The sequence below is a fragment of the Tachypleus tridentatus genome, unplaced genomic scaffold, assembly GCF_004210375.1.
Source record: "Tachypleus tridentatus isolate NWPU-2018 unplaced genomic scaffold, ASM421037v1 Hic_cluster_1, whole genome shotgun sequence".
NCBI lineage: Eukaryota > Metazoa > Arthropoda > Merostomata > Xiphosura > Limulidae > Tachypleus > Tachypleus tridentatus.
Genome location: NW_027467777.1, coordinates 28,980,362 through 29,003,730, shown reverse-complemented (window position 1 = coordinate 29,003,730; position 23,369 = coordinate 28,980,362). Strand labels below are relative to the sequence as shown.

Sequence of the window (23,369 nt, the reverse complement as noted above, 5' to 3'; positions counted from 1 at the left end):
GTCTTGAGAAGTAATGTAATATACCCTTTATATCTTTGTTCTCATGGATGTAAGTAGTCTTGAGAAGTAATGTAATATACCCTTTATATCTTTGTTCTCATGGATGTAAGTAGTCTTGAGAAGTAATGTAATATACCCTTTATATCTTTGTTCTCATGGATGTAAGTAGTCGTGAGAAGTAATGTAATATACCCTTTATATCTTTGTTCTCATGGATGTAAGTAGTCGTGAGAAGTAATGTAATATACCCTTTATATCTTTGTTCTCATGGATGTAAGTAGTCTTGAGAAGTAATGTAATATACCCTTTATATCTTTGTTCTCATGGATGTAAGTAGTCGTGAGAAGTAATGTAATATACCGTTTATATCTTTGTTCTCATGGATGTAAGTAGTCTTGAGAAGTAATGTAATATACCCTTTATATCTTTGTTCTCATGGATGTAAGTAGTCGTGAGAAGTAATGTAATATACCCTTTATATCTTTGTTCTCATGGATGTAAGTAGTCGTGAGAAGTAATGTAATATACCCTTTATATCTTTGTTCTCATGGATGTAAGTAGTCGTGAGAAGTAATGCAACATACCCTTTATATACCCGTTATTTCTTTGTCTGATATTATTGTACTTCACCCGTTAGAGTTTCATGTAACCACTATGAATATTTACATTTAATAGTTAGCTTTAACTTTGGATATTCAGTGTTTTTGTGGATACATGAATCAGTTTTGTCTTGATGTTTGAATAATTAATTTTGTTTTCCATATTTTTAGAAAGTAAGATTTCAGAAAGCTTTTGTATAATGTGTAAATCCAAGTGAAGATGGGATCGAGTTTAATTAACTAACAACAGTTATCTGATAAGTGCAGATAGACAGAGAAATGCTTTTATGTTTATTAATTTCAGTGTAGGCCATTTAAAAAGAATTATTTGTAAAGATTACAAGATTCCAGAAGAAAAACAAGTACTTCTGATCAGTGGCGGAGAAAGTCTGGACCCTACAAGTCGTGTGTGTAGCTACAGTGCTGGTACCGACACTAGCCCGATTTTTCTCTTCAGCAAGTTAGTAATAGAATCTCCTTCACCACCCTTGCCAAGTGTTGATTATGAATCGAGTGAGCTTTCTTTCTTTATTCTAGCTGTATATTTTTCCTGGGAAGTTTATTTCATTAATGTATGTTGTTTTAGTTTGGCCATTAAGTGCTGCAAAATTCTCTCGTCAGATCTGAATGTTCTTTTCTAATGCATTAATCTGAAAGCTGTATATGTTAAATTAAAGTTTGTGGTATTTTGCATGGTTTACAATTATCTCACAGTTTCATTATATTTATTATTGGTTTAGCATCATCCTGTTCTGCTTTTACATGAGCCATCTTTTATTTCATTCTAAGTTTAGTATAAAGAAAATGTAAGATTAAACAAACAAATATTAAATTATTAAAATGTTGTAAAGAAATGACAAGAAATCCACTGGACGATAAATGTATCTCAGGACAGTTTCATAATTTGAAACGTAGTTCTCTGCTTTATTAGTAAAAGTGTTAATACCCAGACCAACCGTCCTGAGATACAGAAGCTACTTAGCACTGCTAGAGATTGAACCACTTCTATAATATTTAAATCATAAATGTTTTTAATGGGAAAATGTTTTAATGAAACCTGTGTATATGTGATAATGTTTTAATGAAACCTGTGTATATGTGATAATGTTTTAATGAAACCTGTTTATATGTGGTAGTTTTAATGAAACCTGTGTATATGTGATAATGTTTTAATGAAACCTGTATATATGTGATAATGTTTTTATGAAACCTGTGTACATGTGATAATGTTTTTATGAAACCTGTGTACATGTGATAATGTTTTAATGAAACCTGTGTACATGTGATAATGTTTTAATGAAACCTGTGTACATGTGATAATGTTTTAATGAAACCTGTGTACATGTGATAAGTTTTAATGAAACCTGTGTACATGTGATAATGTTTTAATGAAACCTGTGTATATGTGATAATGTTTTAATGAAACCTGGGTATATGTGATAATGTTTTAATGAAACCTGTGTATATGTGGTAGTTTTAATGAAACCTGTGTATATGTGATAATGTTTTAATGAAACCTGTGTATATGTGGTAGTTTTAATGAAACCTGTGTATATGTGATAATGTTTTAATGAAACCTGTGTATATGTGATAATGTTTTAATGAAACCTGTGTATATGTGATAATGTTTTAATGAAACCTGTGTATATGTGATAATGTTTTAATGAAACCTGTGTATATGTGATAATGTTTTAATGAAACCTGTGTATATGTGATAATGTTTTAATGAAACCTGTGTACATGTGATAATGTTTTAATGAAACCTGTGTATATGTGATAATGTATTTTTGTGTTATATAAAGATATGGTTGTTGAAGAAATGTTTGAGCAGTATTTCTAATTCAAATAAGGGAAAACTGTTCTTTATGAAACTTTGTTTATTTCACAAGACCTGTTCTTATTCAGACGTGAATTTTCAGTAGGTTTCTGTGTTTGATCGTTTATAGGTTGAATAAAATACATTACAAGGAACTTAAAAATTATATTTTGCACCTATGAAAAATGAAAGTGCATAACTGTCTACAGACATAAAATATACCAAGACTAGAAAAAAAACAAATGACATAATGTATCTCAATAGGTCCAGTAACATCCAGTTTATATGTTTATTTTGAAGTGACTTACGAAGCTCTTAAGAATGACAAAATCGCACGAGTTTTCACAATAGTTGTTTAGTTCTAAGAATCAGGGCTTAAAGACACTGACAGTCAAGTAAAATCAAGTTTTGATAGGAATGGTTAGAAAAAATTTGAGTGTTACGGTTGAGACATCAATAAATTTGTATAATCAGTTTATGTCATTGCTCATGTGAAATGACATCAGGACATTGTCCTTGAGTCAAGAACAGACAGACCCTTTAGCTTGGAATCTAGACAGACTCAATAGCTGAGGATTTAGACAAACCCTGATCAAGTCTTCAAAGTATTCTGTTCTAAAGCATCACAGATCTGATTATTACTGTGATTGTATATTAATATTTTCTTTTGCATGTATCACAACTTTGCAGTGAGTGGGAAACGTTTCATAAAAACAGCATGTGTACTAGACTTTTCACAGAAACCCTCAGTGTCTGAAGTAATCCACATTTGAACTCAATGTCCTTTAACTGTTACTTACTTAGAACTCAGTGTAGCTTTCCTGTTTTGATTAGTAAAGTGTAGACCTTTTTTGTTTGTTTGTAAGAACAAAATACAACAAATGATGTTGTACAGTTAACTATGGAATTTCATTAAGTTCTTATCTTTTTATTTAGGTCCAGATATGAAAAACTGTGTAGATAGTTGTATAGATATGCCTCCAACTTATGAAACTGTTGTCCATAGAGCACAATTAGCCCAGGTGTGTACATTCTCACAGAGCCATCTGTTGTCAGAACTGTAACACAAAATAACTTCCAGTGATATATGAAAAATTATTATTATAGTGTAGGTTAAAGTAATAACTTATATTTTATACAAATGTCTTCAGTACACAAGTTTGTTGAACATTTCACTGTTGAATTATAAATGCGGTGTTTGTGCATGTGTTTTTTCTTTTATAGTTTGCTTTGCAAGTTTAATGTTGAGCCATTGTTTTAATTTTTCACAGCAATTTCATGATTTAGCAAAGAAGCAGACAAGCACATGTGAGAAACTAGTACACGATCAACATCTTCAACAGCAAGGGTGGGCAGCAGTCGTTGCAAACTTAGATGATATCACAAGGTACGATTTATTATGGTAACTTTTAGATCCACTTTTCTTTATTTGTAACACCAGCTGTTTATTATTGTTTTTACTTGAATCAAGTTTCCCATTTTTCAGAAAAACAGTGAAACCAGTCAGCTGGTATTCATATGTGTTAAATAAAGTGTATAATATATTTTTCAAAATGATCATTTCACCAGTAAGGTTTTTATTTGTTAAGATTAGGAAAATAATGCTTTTAGAAAATCCAATGAAATTCCCATTTTGTTACAGTACCCCACACTTATGTTGACTGTTTCAGTGATTAAAAAGTAATATTAGACAATGTAAATTGTTTGTGATACCTACAACTTAATGATGGTAGGCTTATACAGCCAAAGTTTGAGATACTTACTTGTGGTCGTTTGTTTCTAACAGTGCATTTAGGAATAGAAGTCAGTTGTTTGTACAAAACTTCAACCAGTACTTAAAGTCTAGAGGATACCATGTGGAAATCCTTCACAAGTAAGTGTTTTTCTTTCCCTATAAACTTGACAAATAACAAAACTCATAATTTTTAAGTATATATTGCAAAGTTCTTTCAATTAAAGCTTGACATGGCTAGGTGGTCAAGGAGCTTGACTTGTAACCTAAAGGTTGTGACTCCAAATTACCATATGGGCTTGCCCTTTGAGTTGTGGGGTGTTATAATTTAATGAACAATTGCACTATTTGTTGGTGTTAACTAGGTGCCTTCCCTCTTGTCTATCACTTCTGGATAACGGACAGCACTTGCAGGTAGTCCTGTTGCACATTTGCAAGAAATTCAGAACAAACCAAAGTTCTATATCATGATCTCTCACCTCAGGTTTTCATCTTTTATAGCAGAAGGATGTAGTACTGTAATTTAACCATCAATGTAGTAATAGTACTGTTAAGAGGTAATGTTTCTAACTGGCGTAGTAATAGTACTGTTAAGAGGTAATGTTTCTAACTGGCGTAGTAATAGTACTGTTAAGAGGTAATGTTTCTAACCAATGTAGTAATAGTACTGTTAAGAGGTAATGTTTCTAACTAATGTAGTAATAGTACTGTTAAGAGGTAATGTTTCTAACCACCGTAGTAATAGTACTGTTAAGAGGTAATGTTTCTAACCACCGTAGTAATAGTACTGTTAAGAGGTAATGTTTCTAACCACCATAGTAATAGTACTGTTAAGAGGTAATGTTTCTAACCACCATAGTAATAGTACTGTTAAGAGGTAATGTTTCTAACCACCGTAGTAATAGTACTGTTAAGAGGTAATGTTTCTAACCACCATAGTAATAGTACTGTTAAGAGGTAATGTTTCTAACCACCGTAGTAATAGTACTGTTAAGAGGTAATGTTTCTAACCACCATAGTAATAGTACTGTTAAGAGGTAATGTTTCTAACCACCGTAGTAATAGTACTGTTAAGAGGTAATGTTTCTAACCACCATAGTAATAATACTGTTAAGAGGTAATGTTTCTAACCACCGTAGTAATAGTACTGTTAAGAGGTAATGTTTCTAACCACCATAGTAATAGTACTGTTAAGAGGTAATGTTTCTAACCACCATAGTAATAGTACTGTTAAGAGGTAATGTTTCTAACCACCATAGTAATAGTACTGTTAAGAGGTAATGTTTCTAACTAATGTAGTAATAGTACTGTTAAGAGGTAATGTTTCTAACCACCATAGTAATAGTACTGTTAAGAGGTAATGTTTTTAACTGGTGTAGTAATAGTGCTGATAAGAGGTAATGTTTCTAACCACCATAGTAATAGTACTGTTAAGAGGTAATGTTTCTAACCAATGTAGTAATAGTACTGTTAAGAGGTAATGTTTCTAACTGGTGTAGTAATAGTACTGTTAAGAGGTAATGTTTCTAACCACCATAGTAATAGTACTGTTAAGAGGTAATGTTTCTAACTAATGTAGTAATAGTACTGTTAAGAGGTAATGTTTCTAACCACCATAGTAATAGTACTGTTAAGAGGTAATGTTTCTAACCACCGTAGTAATAGTACTGTTAAGAGGTAATGTTTCTAACTGGTGTAGTAATAGTACTGTTAAGAGGTAATGTTTCTAACCACCATAGTAATAGTACTGTTAAGAGGTAATGTTTCTAACCAATGTAGTAATAGTACTGTTAAGAGGTAATGTTTCTAACTGGTGTAGTAATAGTGCTGATAAGAGGTAATGTTTCTAACCACCATAGTAATAGTACTGTTAAGAGGTAATGTTTCTAACCAATGTAGTAATAGTACTGTTAAGAGGTAATGTTTCTAACCAATGTAGTAATAGTACTGTTAAGAGGTAATGTTTCTAACCACCATAGTAATAGTACTGTTAAGAGGTAATGTTTCTAACTAATGTAGTAATAGTACTGTTAAGAGGTAATGTTTCTAACTGGTGTAGTAATAGTGCTGATAAGAGGTAATGTTTCTAACCACCATAGTAATAGTACTGTTAAGAGGTAATGTTTCTAACCACCATAGTAATAGTACTGTTAAGAGGTAATGTTTCTAACCACCATAGTAATAGTACTGTTAAGAGGTAATGCTTTTGTTTGATCCACCAGGCTTAGCCAGGGTTAAGGTTATCTCTCTGATTTTGTCACAACTTTATTATTAGTAAGTTGTTGTTTTTTTCATATCTCTTGTTGTTGCCATAACTTCAACCATTGTTTTGTTCTGTTATATTTTTATTTTATATTCATCAGTTTTACCCACATCTTTCTTTCTTATGCCTTTTTTATACTGTTTTTATTTGTCAGTTTTAGCCAAGACTTAAGCCTTTTGTCCAAGATACCAGTTCTACCGGCTCTATTAAATGATATTCCTCGTCACGTTGACGGCTCACTAGACAAGGACAGCACTGCATTTTCTCTCTTACAGTGGATTAGCTCGAAGGTTTGTAGTTTGCTGTATATTATTTTGATAAGTCAGTATTTAATAAAGTCCAGGGATATCTAATGAAGAACATTTTCTTTGTTATATTTGATTAAAGATTTAGTCAGTATAGGAAGTGTTTTTTTTGTGTGTCTATACATGTGACAAAAACATTGTTTTTAAACTAATTAAAAATTTGTATTTACAGAAATGTCTGTTTGCCAGTTCATATACAAGTAATTATTTCTGTTTTCTCTCTGGTAGTGTTTTATTTATTTAAACTTTAGGTTAGGTGTTTAACAAAAAACAATTACTCTTTAGAACCTTGATAGTCAAATGTCACTATTTAGTGAGTTAAGAGAAGACAAATAAGTGGTGTTGTTCAGCAGCTGCTAATTGACATTAGGGATAGCAATTTGAAGGTAGCCTTCTGTGTAATTGTGCACCAAAATTCTGTAACAAACTTTGTAATGTATGAAATACTCATATGTATGATTACACTGTTTACTAATCTAGTTTTAAAACCTTGTCTTAGAGTAGAATGGTAAATGATGTATGAAATACTCATATGTGTGACGACAGAGTTTACTAACATTCTGTCTTCACTAGAGTGTCCTGTGTAGTGTCTTTTCTAAAGTGTTTTGTGTAGTGTCTTCACTAAAGTGTTTTGTGTAGTGTCTTCACTAAAGTGTTCTGTGTAGTGTCTTCACTAAAGTGTTCTGTGTACTGTCTTTACTAGAATGTTCTGTGTACTGTCTTCACTAGAGTGTTCTGTGTACTGTCTTTTCTAAAGTGTTCTGTGTACTGTCTTTACTAGAATGTTCTGTGTACTGTCTTGACTAGAATGCTCTGTGTACTGTCTTCACTAAAGTGTTCTGTGTAGTGTCTTCACTAAAGTGTTCTGTGTACTGTCTTTTCTAAAGTGTTCTGTGTACTGTCTTGACTAGAATGTTCTGTGTACTGTCTTTTCTAAAGTGTTCTGTGTACTGTCTTGACTAGAATGTTCTGTGTACTGTCTTTTCTAAAGTGTTCTGTGTACTGTCTTGACTAGAATGTTCTGTGTACTGTCTTCACTAAAGTGTTCTGTGTAGTGTCTTCACTAAAGTGTTCTGTGTAGTGTCTTCACTAAAGTGTTTTGTGTAGTGTCTTCACTAGAGTGTTCTGTGTAGTGTCTTCACTAAAGTGTTCTGTGTAGTGTCTTCACTAGAGTGTTCTGTGTACTGTCTTCACTAGTGTTCTGTGTACTGTCTTCACTAAAGTGTTCTGTGTAGTGTCTTCACTAGAGTGTTCTGTGTACTGTCTTCACTAGAGTGTGTTCTGTGTACTGTCTTCACTAGAGTGTTCTGTGTACTGTCTTTACTAGGGGTTATTGATGTATAATAGATGAGATATTTGGGTAAGTTAGTAAACCTACTGTTCTGTATCAATGCTTAAGTTTGAACTTCACATAATGTTATATCTTTTACTGATTACCACAGAATAATAAAATATAATATATAATGTAATATAATATAATATATAATGTAATGTAATATAATATAATATATAATGTAATGTAATATAATATATAATATAATATAATATATAATATAATATAATATAATATAATATATAATGTAATGTAATAACAATAATGATGTAATGTATAATGTAATGTAATAACAATAATGATGTAATATATAATATAATGTAATAACAATAATGATGAAATGTTGTTTTATATTATTATCTAATTATTGTTTTTGTTAATTTTTCAGGATAACCAGAGTTGTTTAGAGCAAATAGGAGATCAGTGTCTGCGAGGTCTTGAACAGGTAGGTTTTTGTTATTGTCCATTTTCTTTTTGCATATAAAATTGTAAGATAGCATTATTAGTTTTAGGTTTACCTTTCTTTAAGTGAAGATAGATATATCAAACTGATTAAAGTACTTCCAGGTTTCTTCGTCTTCAATTTTCTATAATGTATTATTTAATAACAATTGAGCTTGAAACCCAGCAGTACAGATTAAGATATGTCAGTTGTAATTAGTCCAGCGTGGTCACTGTGAAGAAAGTCTTGTGTATCTTGACCGTACAAGTTTCAAAGTAATGTTTCATATTTAAAGATTATTATCGAATGTTGTTTAACTTGGTTGAAAATATACAATTTCATCCAGATGTAGTGTTATTTTGATAATTAGAATTAACATTAAGTTATGATTACTAAATCCAACTGGTTTATACTCTGTTAAAGCTTTATATAAAAGTTCAATGACTTATTTTTATAACATATAATTTTCTTTTTGGAAATTTCTTTAGTACCTTCATCTAAATCATTTAGTGTTACTAAGCATATTTTTATAATGTTGCTTTGTTTTAGCGGCTTTTTTAAGGTTCCTTTATATTTGTGAATTTCAGTTTCCATCATATTAAGTATTAACCCTTGTCATGACTTTTAGTTATCTTACACTATGTAACACAATTTTTGTTCCTGAATAGTATGTGTTATTTATTAATTGCTTATGATGCAAAAGTACAGAAAATGGCCATTATTCCCTTCAAACTTTACCTTTGTGACCTGGATAATAAAATTTAGAAATTAACCTATTTTCTATGTAAAAACAGGGAAATTTGTACATTTTTATTTACATAAGGTCTGAATAAAACAACATATGAATCAGGATTTACATGTATTTATACTAAAGTTATATAAAACTGTTTAGAAGTGAGTAGTATTTCCAGATTTGCGACTGTAATATAAACCACTTTCACGTATCAGCCCCCAAATATAGTCTCCAATCATGTTTTTGTATGTTTCCAAGTCACAAAAGCAAAGTTTGAAGAGAAAAATAGGTGTTTTCCATTTACTTTAGGCATAAGTAATTGGGAAATAACACTTTCTGCCCAGGAACAAGAAAAAGTAAACATTTTGTTACATAGTGTTATTAACCCGTTCAGAAAGTTCCATAGATTTAGTTACTCTGTGGTTATTTTTTGTTGTTGTTTTTTAATAGCAAAATTAATTTACAAGTTAAGAAGAGTTGAGTGTAATATTCACTGTTAATGGTTGTATTTAACCATATAAAATACTATTCAGCTGAGAATCACTTTCATGTTATAACTACAAATATGAACATAGTTGATATGTGTGTTTAGAACTTGTATGTCTGTAATATTTAAGGTGATTTTTCTTGACACAACAATAAATTGTAGTTATTAATGTAAATCCATTTCTTCAATGAAACACACTGTGTATGTGTGAAAAATATTTTAATAACCTTAATTGAGATGATATCTTCAAGACTTGTTTGTTTTTTATTCTCAAACCAAACAAACAGAAACTGATGTGAGTTTTATATTCTATGACCAGTTCAGTGAGAGTATGTTGGATGTTCTTCATGGGGAGATAAATGACACACTTGAAAAACTAGATAATGTAGATATGAAAGAGGTTAAAGGGCTCGAAGCTCGTCTGTACGGCCTAGAGAAACTAATGTTTGAGGCACATCGAATCGTGAGGGAACAAAGTGACCTAGCTCAAGTAAGTCGATTGTAAATTCACTCAAAGTTTATGGTCATCAAGTTTAGGTTCATAGAATTTGAATTCTTTGGTTCATTAGTTCTATTTTCCAACAGCTGCAAAAAACATTATTAATAAATTTATATAATTTAATCTTTAAACACAAAAAGTGTAATAAACTAGTTGGAAAATTAAAGCCCTTAGTTTATATGATCTTTTGTTTTGTCCAATAAAAAAATACAAGAAATATTTACCTTTATAATATCAATTTTCAAACACAGGGTTTAGTAACTGTACCCTCAACACTGGCTCTTCCAACCAGTACACCCGTACCCTCGACACTGGCTCTTCCAACCAGTACACCCATACCCTTGACATTGGCTCATCCAACCAGTACACCCGTACCCTCGATACTGGCTCATCCATACAGTATAATCATACCCTCGACACTGGCTCATCCAACCAGTACACCTGTACGTTTGACACTGGCTCATCCATACAGTATAATCATACCCTCGACACTGGCTCATCCAACCAGTACACCTGTACGTTTGACACTGGCTCATCCATACAGTATAATCATACCCTCGACACTGGCTCATCCATACAGTATAATCATACCCTAGACACTGGCTCATCCAACCAGTACACCTGTACCCTTGACACTGGCTCATCCAACCAGTACACCCATACCCTTGACATTGGCTCATCCAACCAGTACACCCGTACCCTCGATACTGGCTCATCCATACAGTATAATCATACCCTCGACACTGGCTCATCCATACAGTACACCCATACCCTTGACACTGGCTCTTCCAACCAGTACACCTGTACTCTCGACACTGGCTCTTCCAACCAGTACACCTGTACCCTCGACACTGGCTCATCCATACAGTACACCAGTACCCTCGACACTGGCTCATCCAACCAGTACACCAGTACCCTCGACACTGGCTCATCCAACCAGTACACCCATACCCTCGACACTGGCTCATCCATACAGTATAATTGAATGGAAATCTTGTAAGAAATAAGAGGTCAGTAATCAAATATAGTCACTTAAATTTTTATGGATATTTTTAAATAGGTTTTTTTCTATATATTCATAGGCATTTCTTCAGAACCAAACTAGAGCAGGTAATATTGGGGACACTTCAATTTTACCTGACCTATGTGCAAGTCACAGTCGACAGCTTCAACTAATGCTGAAAAACCACATGCAACTGGAAGGAATTTTACAAAGATGCATTGATGCAAAAAAAGAACTCTCATCAAACTTGCACATCCGACTAGGGTAAGTTGTTTTGTTGACTTCTTTTTCTAGGACTAAATCATTAAGTTAATCTTGTATACCTTCTGAAACAGTACACTAAATATCAACTAATTATCTTGTGTAACTTCTGAAACAGTAAGTATAAACAGATTGTCTTGTATACCTTCTGAAACAGTATACTAAATATCAACTGTTTACCTTCTATACCTTCTGAAACAGTATACTAAATATCAACTGATTACCTTCTATACCTTTTGAAACAGTAAGTATAAACTGATTATCTTGTATACCTTCTGAAACAGAATACTAAATATCAACTTTTCTTGTATGCCTTCTGAACCAGAATAATAAATATCAACTTGTTATCTTGTATGCCTTCTGAAACAGAATACTAAATATCAACTGATTATCTTGTATACCTCCTCAAACAGAATACTAAATATCAACTTGTTAACCTGTATACCTTCTGAAACAGAATACTAAATATCAACTTGTTAACTTGTATACCTTCTGAAACAGAATACTAAATATCAACTTGTTATCTTGTGTACATTCTGAAACAGAATACTAAATATCAACTCATCTTGTATACCTTCTGAAACAGTATACTAAATACCAACTTGTTATCTTGTGTACCTTCTGAAACAGAATACTAAATATCAACTTGTTATCTTGTGTACCTTCTAAAACAGAATACTGAATATCAACTGATCTTGTGTACCTTCTGAAACAGAATACTAAATATCAACTGATCTTGTGTACCTTCTGAAACAGAATACTAAATATCAACTGATCTTGTGTACCTTCTGAAACAGAATACTAAATATCAACTGATCTTGTGTACCTTTTGAAACAGAATAATAAATATCAACATGTTATCTTGTGTACCTTCTGAAACAGAATACTAAATATCAATTTGTTATCTTGTGTACCTTCTGAAACAGAATGCTAAATATCAACTGATCTTGTATACCTTCTGAAACAGAATACTAAATGTCAACAGATCTTGTATACCTTCTGAAACAGAATACTAAATATCAACTTGTTATCTTGTATGCCTTCTTAAACAGAATACTAAATACCAACTGATCTTGTGTATCTTCTGAAACAGAATATTAAATATCAACTTGTTATTTTGTATACCTTCTGAAACATAATACTAAATATCAAATTATCTTGTGTACCTTCTGAAACAGAATATTAAATATCAAATTATCTTGTGTACCTTCTGAAACAGAATATTAAATATCAACTTATCTTGTATACCTTCTGAAACAGAATATTAAATATCAACTTATCTTGTATACCTTCTGAAACATAATACTAAATTTCAACTTGTTATCTTGTATACCTTCTGAAAGAGAATACTAAATATCAACTTGTTATCTTGTATACCTTCTGAAACAGTGTACTAAATATCAACTTATCTTGTATGCCTTCTGAACCAGAATACTAAATATCAACTGATTACCTTGTGTACCTTCTGAAACAGAATAATAAATATCAACTTGTTACCTTGTATGCCTTCTTAAACAGAATACTAAATATAAACTGGTCTTGTATGCCTTCTGAAACAGAATACTAAATATCAATTTGTCATCTTGTGTACCTTCTTAATCAGTATACTAAATATGAACTTGTTATCTTGTATACCTCCTGAAACAGAATATTAAATATCAACTTATCTTGTATACCTTCTGAAACATAATACTAAATATCAACTTGTTATCTTGTATGCCTTCTGAAACAGAATACTAAATATCAACTAATTATCTTGTATACCTCCTCAAACAGAATACTAAATATCAACTTGTTAACCTGTATACCTTCTGAAACAGAATACTAAATATCAACTTGTTAACTTGTATACCTTCTGAAACAGAATACTAAATATCAACTTGTTATCTTGTGTACATTCTGAAACAGAATACTAAATATCAACTCATCTTGTATACCTTCTGAAACAGAATACTAAATATCAACTTGTTATCTTGTATGCCTTCTGAAACAGTATACTAAATACCAACTTGTTATTTTGTGTACCTTCTGAAACAGAATACTAAATATCAACTTATCTTGTATACCTTCTGAAACAGAATACTAAATATCAACTTGTTATCTTGTATGCCTTCTGAAACAGTATACTAAATACCAACTTGTTATCTTGTGTACCTTCTGAAACAGAATGCTAAATATCAAATGATCTTGTATACCTTCTGAAACAGAATACTAAATGTCAACAGATCTTTTATACCTTCTGAAACAGAATACTAAATATCAACTTATCTTGTGTACCTTCTAAAACAGAATAATAAATATCAACTGATCTTGTGTACCTTCTGAAACAGAATACTAAATATCAACTTGTTATCTTGTATGCCTTCTTAAACAGAATACTAAATACCAACTGATCTTGTGTATCTTCTGAAACAGAATATTAAATATCAACTTGTTATGTTGTATACCTTCTGAAACATAATACTAAATATCAAATTATCTTGTGTACCTTCTGAAACAGAATATTAAATATCAACTTATCTTGTATACCTTCTGAAACAGAATATTAAATATCAACTTATCTTGTATACCTTCTGAAACAGAATATTAAATATCAACTTATCTTGTATACCTTCTGAAACATAATACTAAATATCAACTTATCTTGTATACCTTCTGAAACATAATACTAAATATCAACTTGGTATCTTGTATACCTTCTGAAAGAGAATACTAAATATCAACTTGTTATCTTGTATACCTTCTGAAACAGTATACTAAATATCAACTTTTCTTGTATGCCTTCTGAACCAGAATAATAAATATCAACTTGTTACCTTGTATGCCTTCTTAAACAGAATACTAAATATAAACTGGTCTTGTATGCCTTCTGAAACAGAATACTAAATTTCAACTTGTCATCTTGTGTACCTTCTTAATCAGTATACTAAATATCAACTTGTTATCTTGTATACCTTCTGAAACAGAATATTAAATATCAACTTGTTATCTTGTATACCTTCTGAAACATAATACTAAATATCAACTTATCTTGTGTACCTTCTGAAACAGTATACTAAATATCAACTTGTTATCTCTAAAAGAGTGTATTACATATCATCTGATTAACATAAACACCTAATTTTTAAAGTGAGGAGATTTCAAATATTTTTTTCTTTCGAGTTGAAAATTTTCATGTTGTTAAATGTTATGAATATAAGGAAATATGAAGAGTTTAAAATAAGTTTCTGATTTAATTGTAAGGTTTGGTTCATGTTATTATGATGTGACATCTCATGGACTGTTGTGAGAGAGAAAACATTATTACAAGGTGTTTACACAATTTGATATTCTTAATTTAAGAGCTGTTTTAAATATATATAAATATTTTGTTTAACCATTTTAAGTCAACTGTGTTAGGAAAGTAAATATCTGATTAAATCAGTAAAAGTTTGTGAAATACTGTTCCCCACAAGTGCACCAAATCATTCTATAAGTTTGTGAAATACTGTTCCCCACAAGTGCACCAAATCATTCTATAAGTTTGTGAAATACTGGTCCCCACAAGTGTACTAAATCAGTCTATAAGTTTGTGAAATACTGTTCCCCACAAGTATACTAAATCAGTCTTTAAGTTTGTGAAATACTGTTCTCCACAAGTGTACTAAATCAGTCTATAAGTTTGTGAAATACTGTTCTCCACAAGTTTACTAAATCAGTCTTTAAGTTTGTGAAATACTGTTCCCCACAAGTTTACTAAATCACTCTATAAGTTTGTGAAATACTGTTTTCCACAAGTGCACCAAATCACTCTATAAGTTTGTGAAATACTGGTCCCCACAAGTGTACTAAGTCAGTCTATAAGTTTGTGAAATACTGTTCCCCACAAGTGTACTAAATCAGTCTTTAAGTTTGTGAAATACTGTTCTCCACAAGTGTACTAAATCAGTCTATAAGTTTGTGAAATACTGTTCTCCACAAGTTTACTAAATCAGTCTTTAAGTTTGTGAAATACTGTTCACCACAAGTGCACCAAATCATTCTATAAGTTTGTGAAATACTGTTCCCCACAAGTGCACCAAATCATTCTATAAGTTTGTGAAATACTGTTCTCCACAAGTGCACTAAATCAGTCTTTAAGTTTGTGAAATACTGTTCTCCACAAGTGCACTAAATCAGTCTTTAAGTTTGTGAAATACTGTTCCCCACAAGTGCACTAAATCACTCTATTAGTTTGTGAAATACTGTTCCCCACAAGTGTACTAAATCAGTCTATAAGTTTGTGAAATACTGTTCCCCACAAGTGTACTAAATCAGTCTATAAGTTTGTGAAATACTGTTCCCCACAAGTGCACCAAATCACTCTATAAGTTTGTGAAATACTGTTCCCCACAAGTGCACCAAATCACTCTATAAGTTTGTGAAATACTGTTCCCCACAAGTGCACCAAATCACTCTATAAGTTTGTGAAATACTGGTCCCCACAAGTGTACTAAATCAGTCTATAAGTTTGTGAAATACTGTTCTCCACAAGTGCACTAAATCAGTCTTTAAGTTTGTGAAATACTGTTCTCCACAAGTGCACCAAATCAGTCTATAAGTTTGTGAAATACTGTTCCCCACAAGTGCACTAAATCAGTCTATAAGTTTGTGAAATACTGTTCCTCACAAGTGCACTAAATCACTCTACAAATGGAGAAAATTCATAATATGAAGAGTGGGTGTAATCTGTTTTGATAAATCTTCTTGATTGTTGGAACAAAACCCCAAATATGGTATTCAAGTATATGCTTTAAAAATAATTATTTTGACAGGGGCTTAACATATTTACATTGGTGAAGGTTTCACTGGGCAACTTCTTTGTTTAACTGGGACTGAAAGATTGGCATGGCCAGGTGGTGAGGGTACTCAACTTGTAATCTGAGGGTTGAGGGTTCAAATTCCCATCAAATCAAATGTACTTGCCCTTTGGGTTGAGGGGTTGTTATAAAACTATGGTTAATTCCACTATTTGTTGATAAAAGAGTAGCCCAAAAGTTGGTGGAGAGTGGTGATGACTATCTGCCTTCTCTCTAGTCTTACACTTCTAAATTATGGATGGCTAGTGCAAATGGCCCTCACATAGCTTTGAATAAAATTCAAAACAAATGGACAAATTTGTCTAGGTTGAACTAGTAGTTTTATTATGTCAACAAATTTTGTTTCTAGAACCAGAAGTGCCATTATGTTTGTGTCTAGATAGGGCTAAGTGTTTTATGTCAACAAGTTTTGTTTCTAGAACCAGAAGTGCCATTATGTTTGTGTCTAGATAGGGCTAAGTGTTTTATGTCAACAAGTTTTGTGTATAATTAGGGTTAGAAATTTTATTATGTTGACAAGTTTTGTGTATAGTTAGGGTTAGAAGATTTATTATGTTGACAAGCTTTGTGTCTAGATGTGCCTAGAAGTTTTATTATGGCAACAACTTTTGTGTTTAATAAGGCCTAGAAGTTTTATTAGGTTGACAACTTTTGTGTCTAATTAAGGCTAAAAGTTTTATGTCGGTAATATTCCTATCTAGTTAGAGCTGAATGTTTCACAGTGTATGTGTGTACATATTCTAATGATTTCACTGGTTTTAGAATTTTCTCTCAAAGCTATACAAAGAGCTGTCAGTGCATAACCAACCCTAATTTTTAACTGATAAATAGAGGTAAGGCATCTAGCTGTTTAGTAGTACTCACCTCTGACTCTTGAGTTACTCTTGCCTGACGAATACTATGATTAGACTGCTACTTTTAAAGCACACCTAAGTCCTCAAAGAAGGGGTCACATTCTGAGACAAATATATTTGAATATGAATCCTTGTACTGACCATCCGTGCATACTATCATTAGGTCACTCCTAGTTAATTTGCATAAAACTGAAAATAAACAAACAATAAATGGAATTGAAAAAGCAAAGTATTACATAACCTTACATTCATTTCTGTATTTTAAGATGATCAACTCAAATAAAGGTAGTGTTTAGTGTTGTTGATGACAGAACATCTTTTCTTTCCTCTTTTTCAGGTGGATAATGTATATTGAAGGGAAAATCTCTGATTTAGATAACAAACTGTCTATATACCATGAAAATTTGAAGAGACTGAAGCGCCACCTGGATGTCGTTGAACAGATTCATCTCACTCCTCAAGTTTATATCGCAGCTGTTGTTGAAGTTGTTAGAAGAAGAAAGTTCTCAACTGAGTTTCTACAGGTGTTTTATTCTTTTGCTTTCTCTGTATGTGTGCATGTAAGTGGTTTAACTGTTAGTACAGCTTGGAGACTTCAGCTCTAAACCATGTTTTCTGTGGTTTGACTATAACTATGGCTTGGAGACTACAGCTCTAAACCATATTTTCTGTGCTTTGACTGTTACAACAGCTTGGAGACTTCAGCTCTAAACCATATTTTCTGTGGTTTCACTATAACTATGGCTTAGGGACTACAGCTCTAAACCATATTTTCTGTGGTTTCACTATAACTATGGCTTGGGGACTACGGCTCTAAACCATATTTTCTGTGCTTTGACTGTTACAACAGCTTGGGGACAACAGCTCTAAACCATATTTTCTGTGGTTTCACTATAACTATGGCTTAGGGACTACAGCTCTAAACCATATTTTCTGTGGTTTCACTATAACTATGGCTTGGGGACTACAGCTCTAAACCATGTTATCTGTGGTTTGACTGTTACTACAGCTTGGGGACTACAGCTCTAAACCATATTATCTGTGGTTTGACTGTTACTACAGCTTGGGGACTACAGCTCTAAACCATATTATCTGTGGTTTGACTGTTACTACAGCTTGGGGACTACAGCTCTAAACCATATTATCTGTGGTTTGACTGTTACTACAGCTTGGGGACTACAACTCTAAACCATATTATCTGTGGTTTGACTGTTACTACAGCTTGGGGACTACAGCTCTAAACCATGTTATCTGTGGTTTGACTGTTACTACAGCTTGGGGACAACAGCTCTAAACCATGTTATCTGTGGTTTCACTATAACTATGGCTTGGGGACTACGGCTCTAAACCATATTTTCTGTGGTTTGACTATAACTATGGCTTAGGGACAACAGCTCTAAACCATATTTTCTGTGGTTTGACTATAACTATGGCTTGGGGACTACAGCTCTAAACCATGTTATCTGTGGTTTGACTGTTACTACAGCTTGGGGACTACAGCTCTAAACCATATTATCTGTGGTTTGAATGTTACTGCAGCTTGGGGACTACAGCTCTAAACCATATTATCTGTGGTTTGACTGTTACTACAGCTTGGGGACTACAACTCTAAACCATATTATCTGTGGTTTGACTGTTACTACAGCTTGGGGACTACAGCTCTAAACCATGTTATCTGTGGTTTGACTGTTACTACAGCTTGGGGACAACAGCTCTAAACCATATTTTCTGTGGTTTCACTATAACTATGGCTTGGGGACTACAGCTCTAAACCATGTTATCTGTGGTTTGACTGTTACTACAGCTTGGGGACTACAGCTCTAAACCATATTATCTGTGGTTTGACTGTTACTACAGCTTGGGGACTACAGCTCTAAACCATATTATCTGTGGTTTGACTATTACTACAGCTTGGGGACTACAGCTCTAAACCATATTATCTGTGGTTTGACTGTTACTACAGCTTGGGGACTACAACTCTAAGCCATATTATCTGTGGTTTGACTGTTACTACAGCTTGGGGACTACAGCTCTAAACCATGTTATCTGTGGTTTGACTGTTACTACAGCTTGGGGACTACAGCTCTAAACCATATTATCTGTGGTTTGACTATTACTACAGCTTGGGGACTACAACTCTAAACCATATTATCTGTGGTTTGACTGTTACTACAGCTTGGGGACTACAGCTCTAAACCATGTTATCTGTGGTTTGACTGTTACTATAGCTCTAAACCATGTTATCTGTGGTTTGACTGTTACTACAGCTCTAAACCATATTATCTGTGGTTTGACTGTTACTACAGCTCTAAACCATGTTATTCGAGTATTTCTGTTTGTTGTTTCCAGTAAAAGTCCATCATATATTTTGTACTTGTGTATGTATTGCTGTGGTTCTTTCAGTAGTAATGTCCAATCAAAACTCCTGCATCACGTCCATCATGCTGTTTGTTTGTGTGTAACTACAACATTTGTAAACTGGTATACCACATTTTTTATCTTTCTATCATTATGTATTATTATAGTGTTGTTATATAATTATATATACAGTGTACTAATAGTTGTTTGTTTTACAAAGAATTGTTTAAATAAGTACTCATGTCTTATCAGTATAGTGCACTGTTAGAATTGTTCAAATAAGTAATTGTCTTAGCAGTACAGTGCACTGTTAGAATTGTTTAAATAAGTAATTGTTCTCTAACAGTACAGTGCACTGTTAGAATTGTTTAAATAAGTAATTGTCTTAGCAGTACAGTGCACTGTTAGAATTGTTTAAATAAGTAATTGTCTTAGCAGTACAGTGCACTGTTAGAATTGTTTAAATAAGTAATTGTCTTAGCAGTACAGTGCACTGTTAGAATTGTTTAAATAAGTAATTGTCTTAGCAGTATAGTGCACTGTTAGAATTGTTAATAAATTATCATGTTTAAGGTACTTTTTATTTTTGAAACTCTCCAGTGGGCTAACTGTCTCGCCGATCACTCTCTGAATCTCCACGATGCTGAAGTTACTACTAGGAAAACATTTTATGAAACAATTTCAAATCATTTTCTTTTTGTACTTTTTCCTGGAATGGAAGACTTCCCACCTGCGTTTGCTGTGAGTAGACATTACGTGAATGTGTAATGTGATACATTACGTGAATGTGTAGCTGTAATGTGATGTGAGGATAGGTCATAAAGTCACCTTGATCCATTTACTTGTCTAATCATGTTGACTAATAACCATATAAATTAAATAATTTTTTTAAAGTTATTTATACATTTTTTATAGTAAAAGTTAAATTTTTATTTTGATTTATATCTTAAAAATTAGGGAAGTTTCACTGATTGTTCTTTCTCAGCTAAATAGGCCAGAACCATTTGATCAAGATCTTCCAAATCTCTTTGAAGAAGATATTGAATATCTTAAACAAAAGTTACCAAAATTTGCAGATGAGCTGGTAGTTCCACCAAAAGAGTTGCTTCATTGTGTTTCTGCTGTCCCACCACTTTCAGAATACATGACTAAAGGGAATCAAAGTTGTGAAAATGAATCAAACAAGTACTGTGATATAGAGAAAGAAGTGTTGGCTTATGGTGAAACATTATTAAGACCCTCAGAGTTTAAACAAACAGACAGTCAGCTTAGTTCTGCCACAGATGGTAAGAAACAATCTGTTAGAGACTGGAAAGAAGCGAGTGTTGAAGGCTTTGAACATATTGGGGCAGTAGAGAGGACAGACACTTTTCTCAAACCTACTCACAAACATAAAAGTGCAGATTTTGGACAAAAAATGTCAACAAAGGAAAGACAAAAGATATTTCGAACTCAAAGCGATGGGGATATTAAAACAATTTCAAAATATTTCACTTCTTCTGATCTATACTTTGAGTCCTCGGGTCAGCCAACGACCGATTTCTACATTGACGATTCTATGCCGTCCTCGTGCACAGAAAGTAATGCCGCATCTGGACCAGGGAGAGGAAGTTTACTGAAACACAAACATGAGTTAATTGCCAGTCTACAAAAGCAGTTAATGGAAAAAAATACGACTCTTTTGAATACTCAGGTAAGTGGTCATTTTTACTTTCTCGAATGTGATCAAAAAGCGCATCTTAAGTAATGAGAAAATATGTGAACAAAATAAAAACTTTTGATAGTGTTTGTGTCCGAAACTAATCCTCAGGTTAAACCGGTTAAGTGGTTCTTCTGTGACAGAGCAGTTCAGGAGTGCTAAAGATTGACCCACATGGGTTTCTATTAATAATATCATAACCTAAGTTTAACTGTTATATAATAACTGTCTTGTTAATAACATTGATACACTATACATGCCTGTAGTTGAAATGCTGTTATATGCAAACCTGATCTGGTGGGATTACAGATATGGTGAAAGAAGACATTAATGCTGATGATATAACCAAACTAGCTAGATAAGCTTTGTTGATTTTACAATATAGCAACATTATAAAATATAGATCCATAACCAGGTGGTGTATTGTACTGGAGGGCCATGTTATTAAATATAGATCCATAACCAGGTGGTGTATTGTACTGGAGGGCCATGTTATTAAATATAGACCATAACCATGTGGTGTATTCTAATGGAGGGCCATGTTATTAAATATAGACTATAACCATGTGGTGTATTGTAATGGAGGGCCATATTATTAAATATAGATCCATAACCAAGTGGTATATTGTACTGGAGCACAATGTTATTCAATATAGATCCACAAACAGGTGTTGTATTGTACTGGAGAGCCATGTTATTAAATATAGATCCATAACCAAGTGGTGTATTGTACTGGAGGGCCATGTTATTAAATATAGATCCATAACCAGGTGGTGTATTGTACTGGAGAGCCATGTTATTAAATATAGATCCATAACCAGGTAGTGTATTGTACTGGAGGGCCATGTTATTAAATATAGGTCCATAACCGGGTGGTGTATTGTACTGGAGAGCCATTTTACTAAATATAGGTCCATAACCAGGTGGTGTATTGTATTTGAGAGCCATATTAATAAATATAGACCATAACCATGTGGTGTATTGTAATGGAGGGCCATATTACTAAATACAGGTCCATAACGAAGTGGTGTATTGTACTGGAGAGCCATGTTATTAAATATAGATCCATAACCAGGTGGTGTATTGTACTGGATGGGCATGTTATTAAATATAGATCCATAACCAGGTGGTGTATTGTACTGGATGGGCATGTTATTAAATATAGATCCATAACCAGGTGGTGTATTTTATTGGAGAGCCATGTTATTAAATATAGATCCATAACCAGGTGGTTTATTGTACTGGAGAGCCATGTTATTAAATATAAATCCATAACCATGTGGTGTATTGTACTGGAGAGCCATGTTATTAAATATAAATCCATAACCATGTGGTGTATTGTACTGGAGAGCCATGTTATTAAATATAGGTTAGTAACCAAGTGGTGTATTCTACTGGAGGGCCATGTTATTAAATATATGTCCATAACCGGATGGTGTATTGTACTGGAGCACCAAGTTATTAAATATAGATCCACAACCAGGTGGTGTATTGTACTGGAGAGCCATGTTATTAAATATAGATCCACAACCAGGTGGTGTATTGTACTGGAGAGCCATGTTATTAAATATAGATCCATAAGCTTGTGGTGTATTGTACTGGAGGGCCATGTTATTAAATATAGGTCCATAACCGGGTGGTGTATTGTACTGGAGAGCAATTTTATTAAATATAGGTCCATAACCAGGTTGTGTATTGTACTGGAGGTCCATGTTTTTAAATATAGATCCATAACCGGTTGATGTATTGTAATGGAGGGCCATGTTATTAAATATACGTCCATAACCAGGTGCTGTATTGTACTGGAAAGCCATGTTATTAAATATAGATCCATAATCATTTGGTGTATTGTACTGGATAGCCATGTTATTAAATATAGATCCATAACCAAGTGGTGTATTGTATTGGAGGCCATGTTATTAAATATAGGTCCATTACCAAGTGGTGTATTTTCCTGGAGAGCCATGTTATTAGATATTAGTCCATAACCATGTGGTGTATTGTACTAGAGGACCATGATGATTTTACAATATAGCAACATTATTAAATATAGGTCCAAAACCAAGTTGTGTATTGTACTGGAGAGCCATGTTATTAAATATACTTCCAAAACCAAGTGCTGTATTGTACTGGAGGTCCATGTTTTT

The 23,369-nt window shown here is 32.9% G+C and overlaps 1 protein-coding gene across 1 annotated transcript in view; it reads left to right on the top strand.

Moving 5' to 3' along the window:
- The window catches only part of LOC143241739 (RB1-inducible coiled-coil protein 1-like), a 29,427-nt gene extending 8,157 nt beyond the window's left edge, over positions 1 to 21,270 (top strand). The window contains exons 3-13 of the mRNA XM_076484965.1: positions 904 to 1,112; positions 3,352 to 3,437; positions 3,687 to 3,802; positions 4,202 to 4,288; positions 6,565 to 6,700; positions 8,437 to 8,493; positions 10,030 to 10,200; positions 11,292 to 11,476; positions 17,503 to 17,689; positions 20,124 to 20,264; positions 20,509 to 21,270. Coding sequence (XP_076341080.1) covers positions 904 to 1,112; positions 3,352 to 3,437; positions 3,687 to 3,802; positions 4,202 to 4,288; positions 6,565 to 6,700; positions 8,437 to 8,493; positions 10,030 to 10,200; positions 11,292 to 11,476; positions 17,503 to 17,689; positions 20,124 to 20,264; positions 20,509 to 21,270 — 2,137 coding nt within the window. The remainder of the gene's footprint in view (positions 1 to 903; positions 1,113 to 3,351; positions 3,438 to 3,686; positions 3,803 to 4,201; positions 4,289 to 6,564; positions 6,701 to 8,436; positions 8,494 to 10,029; positions 10,201 to 11,291; positions 11,477 to 17,502; positions 17,690 to 20,123; positions 20,265 to 20,508) is intronic.
- The last annotated feature ends 2,099 nt before the right edge of the window (positions 21,271 to 23,369 follow it).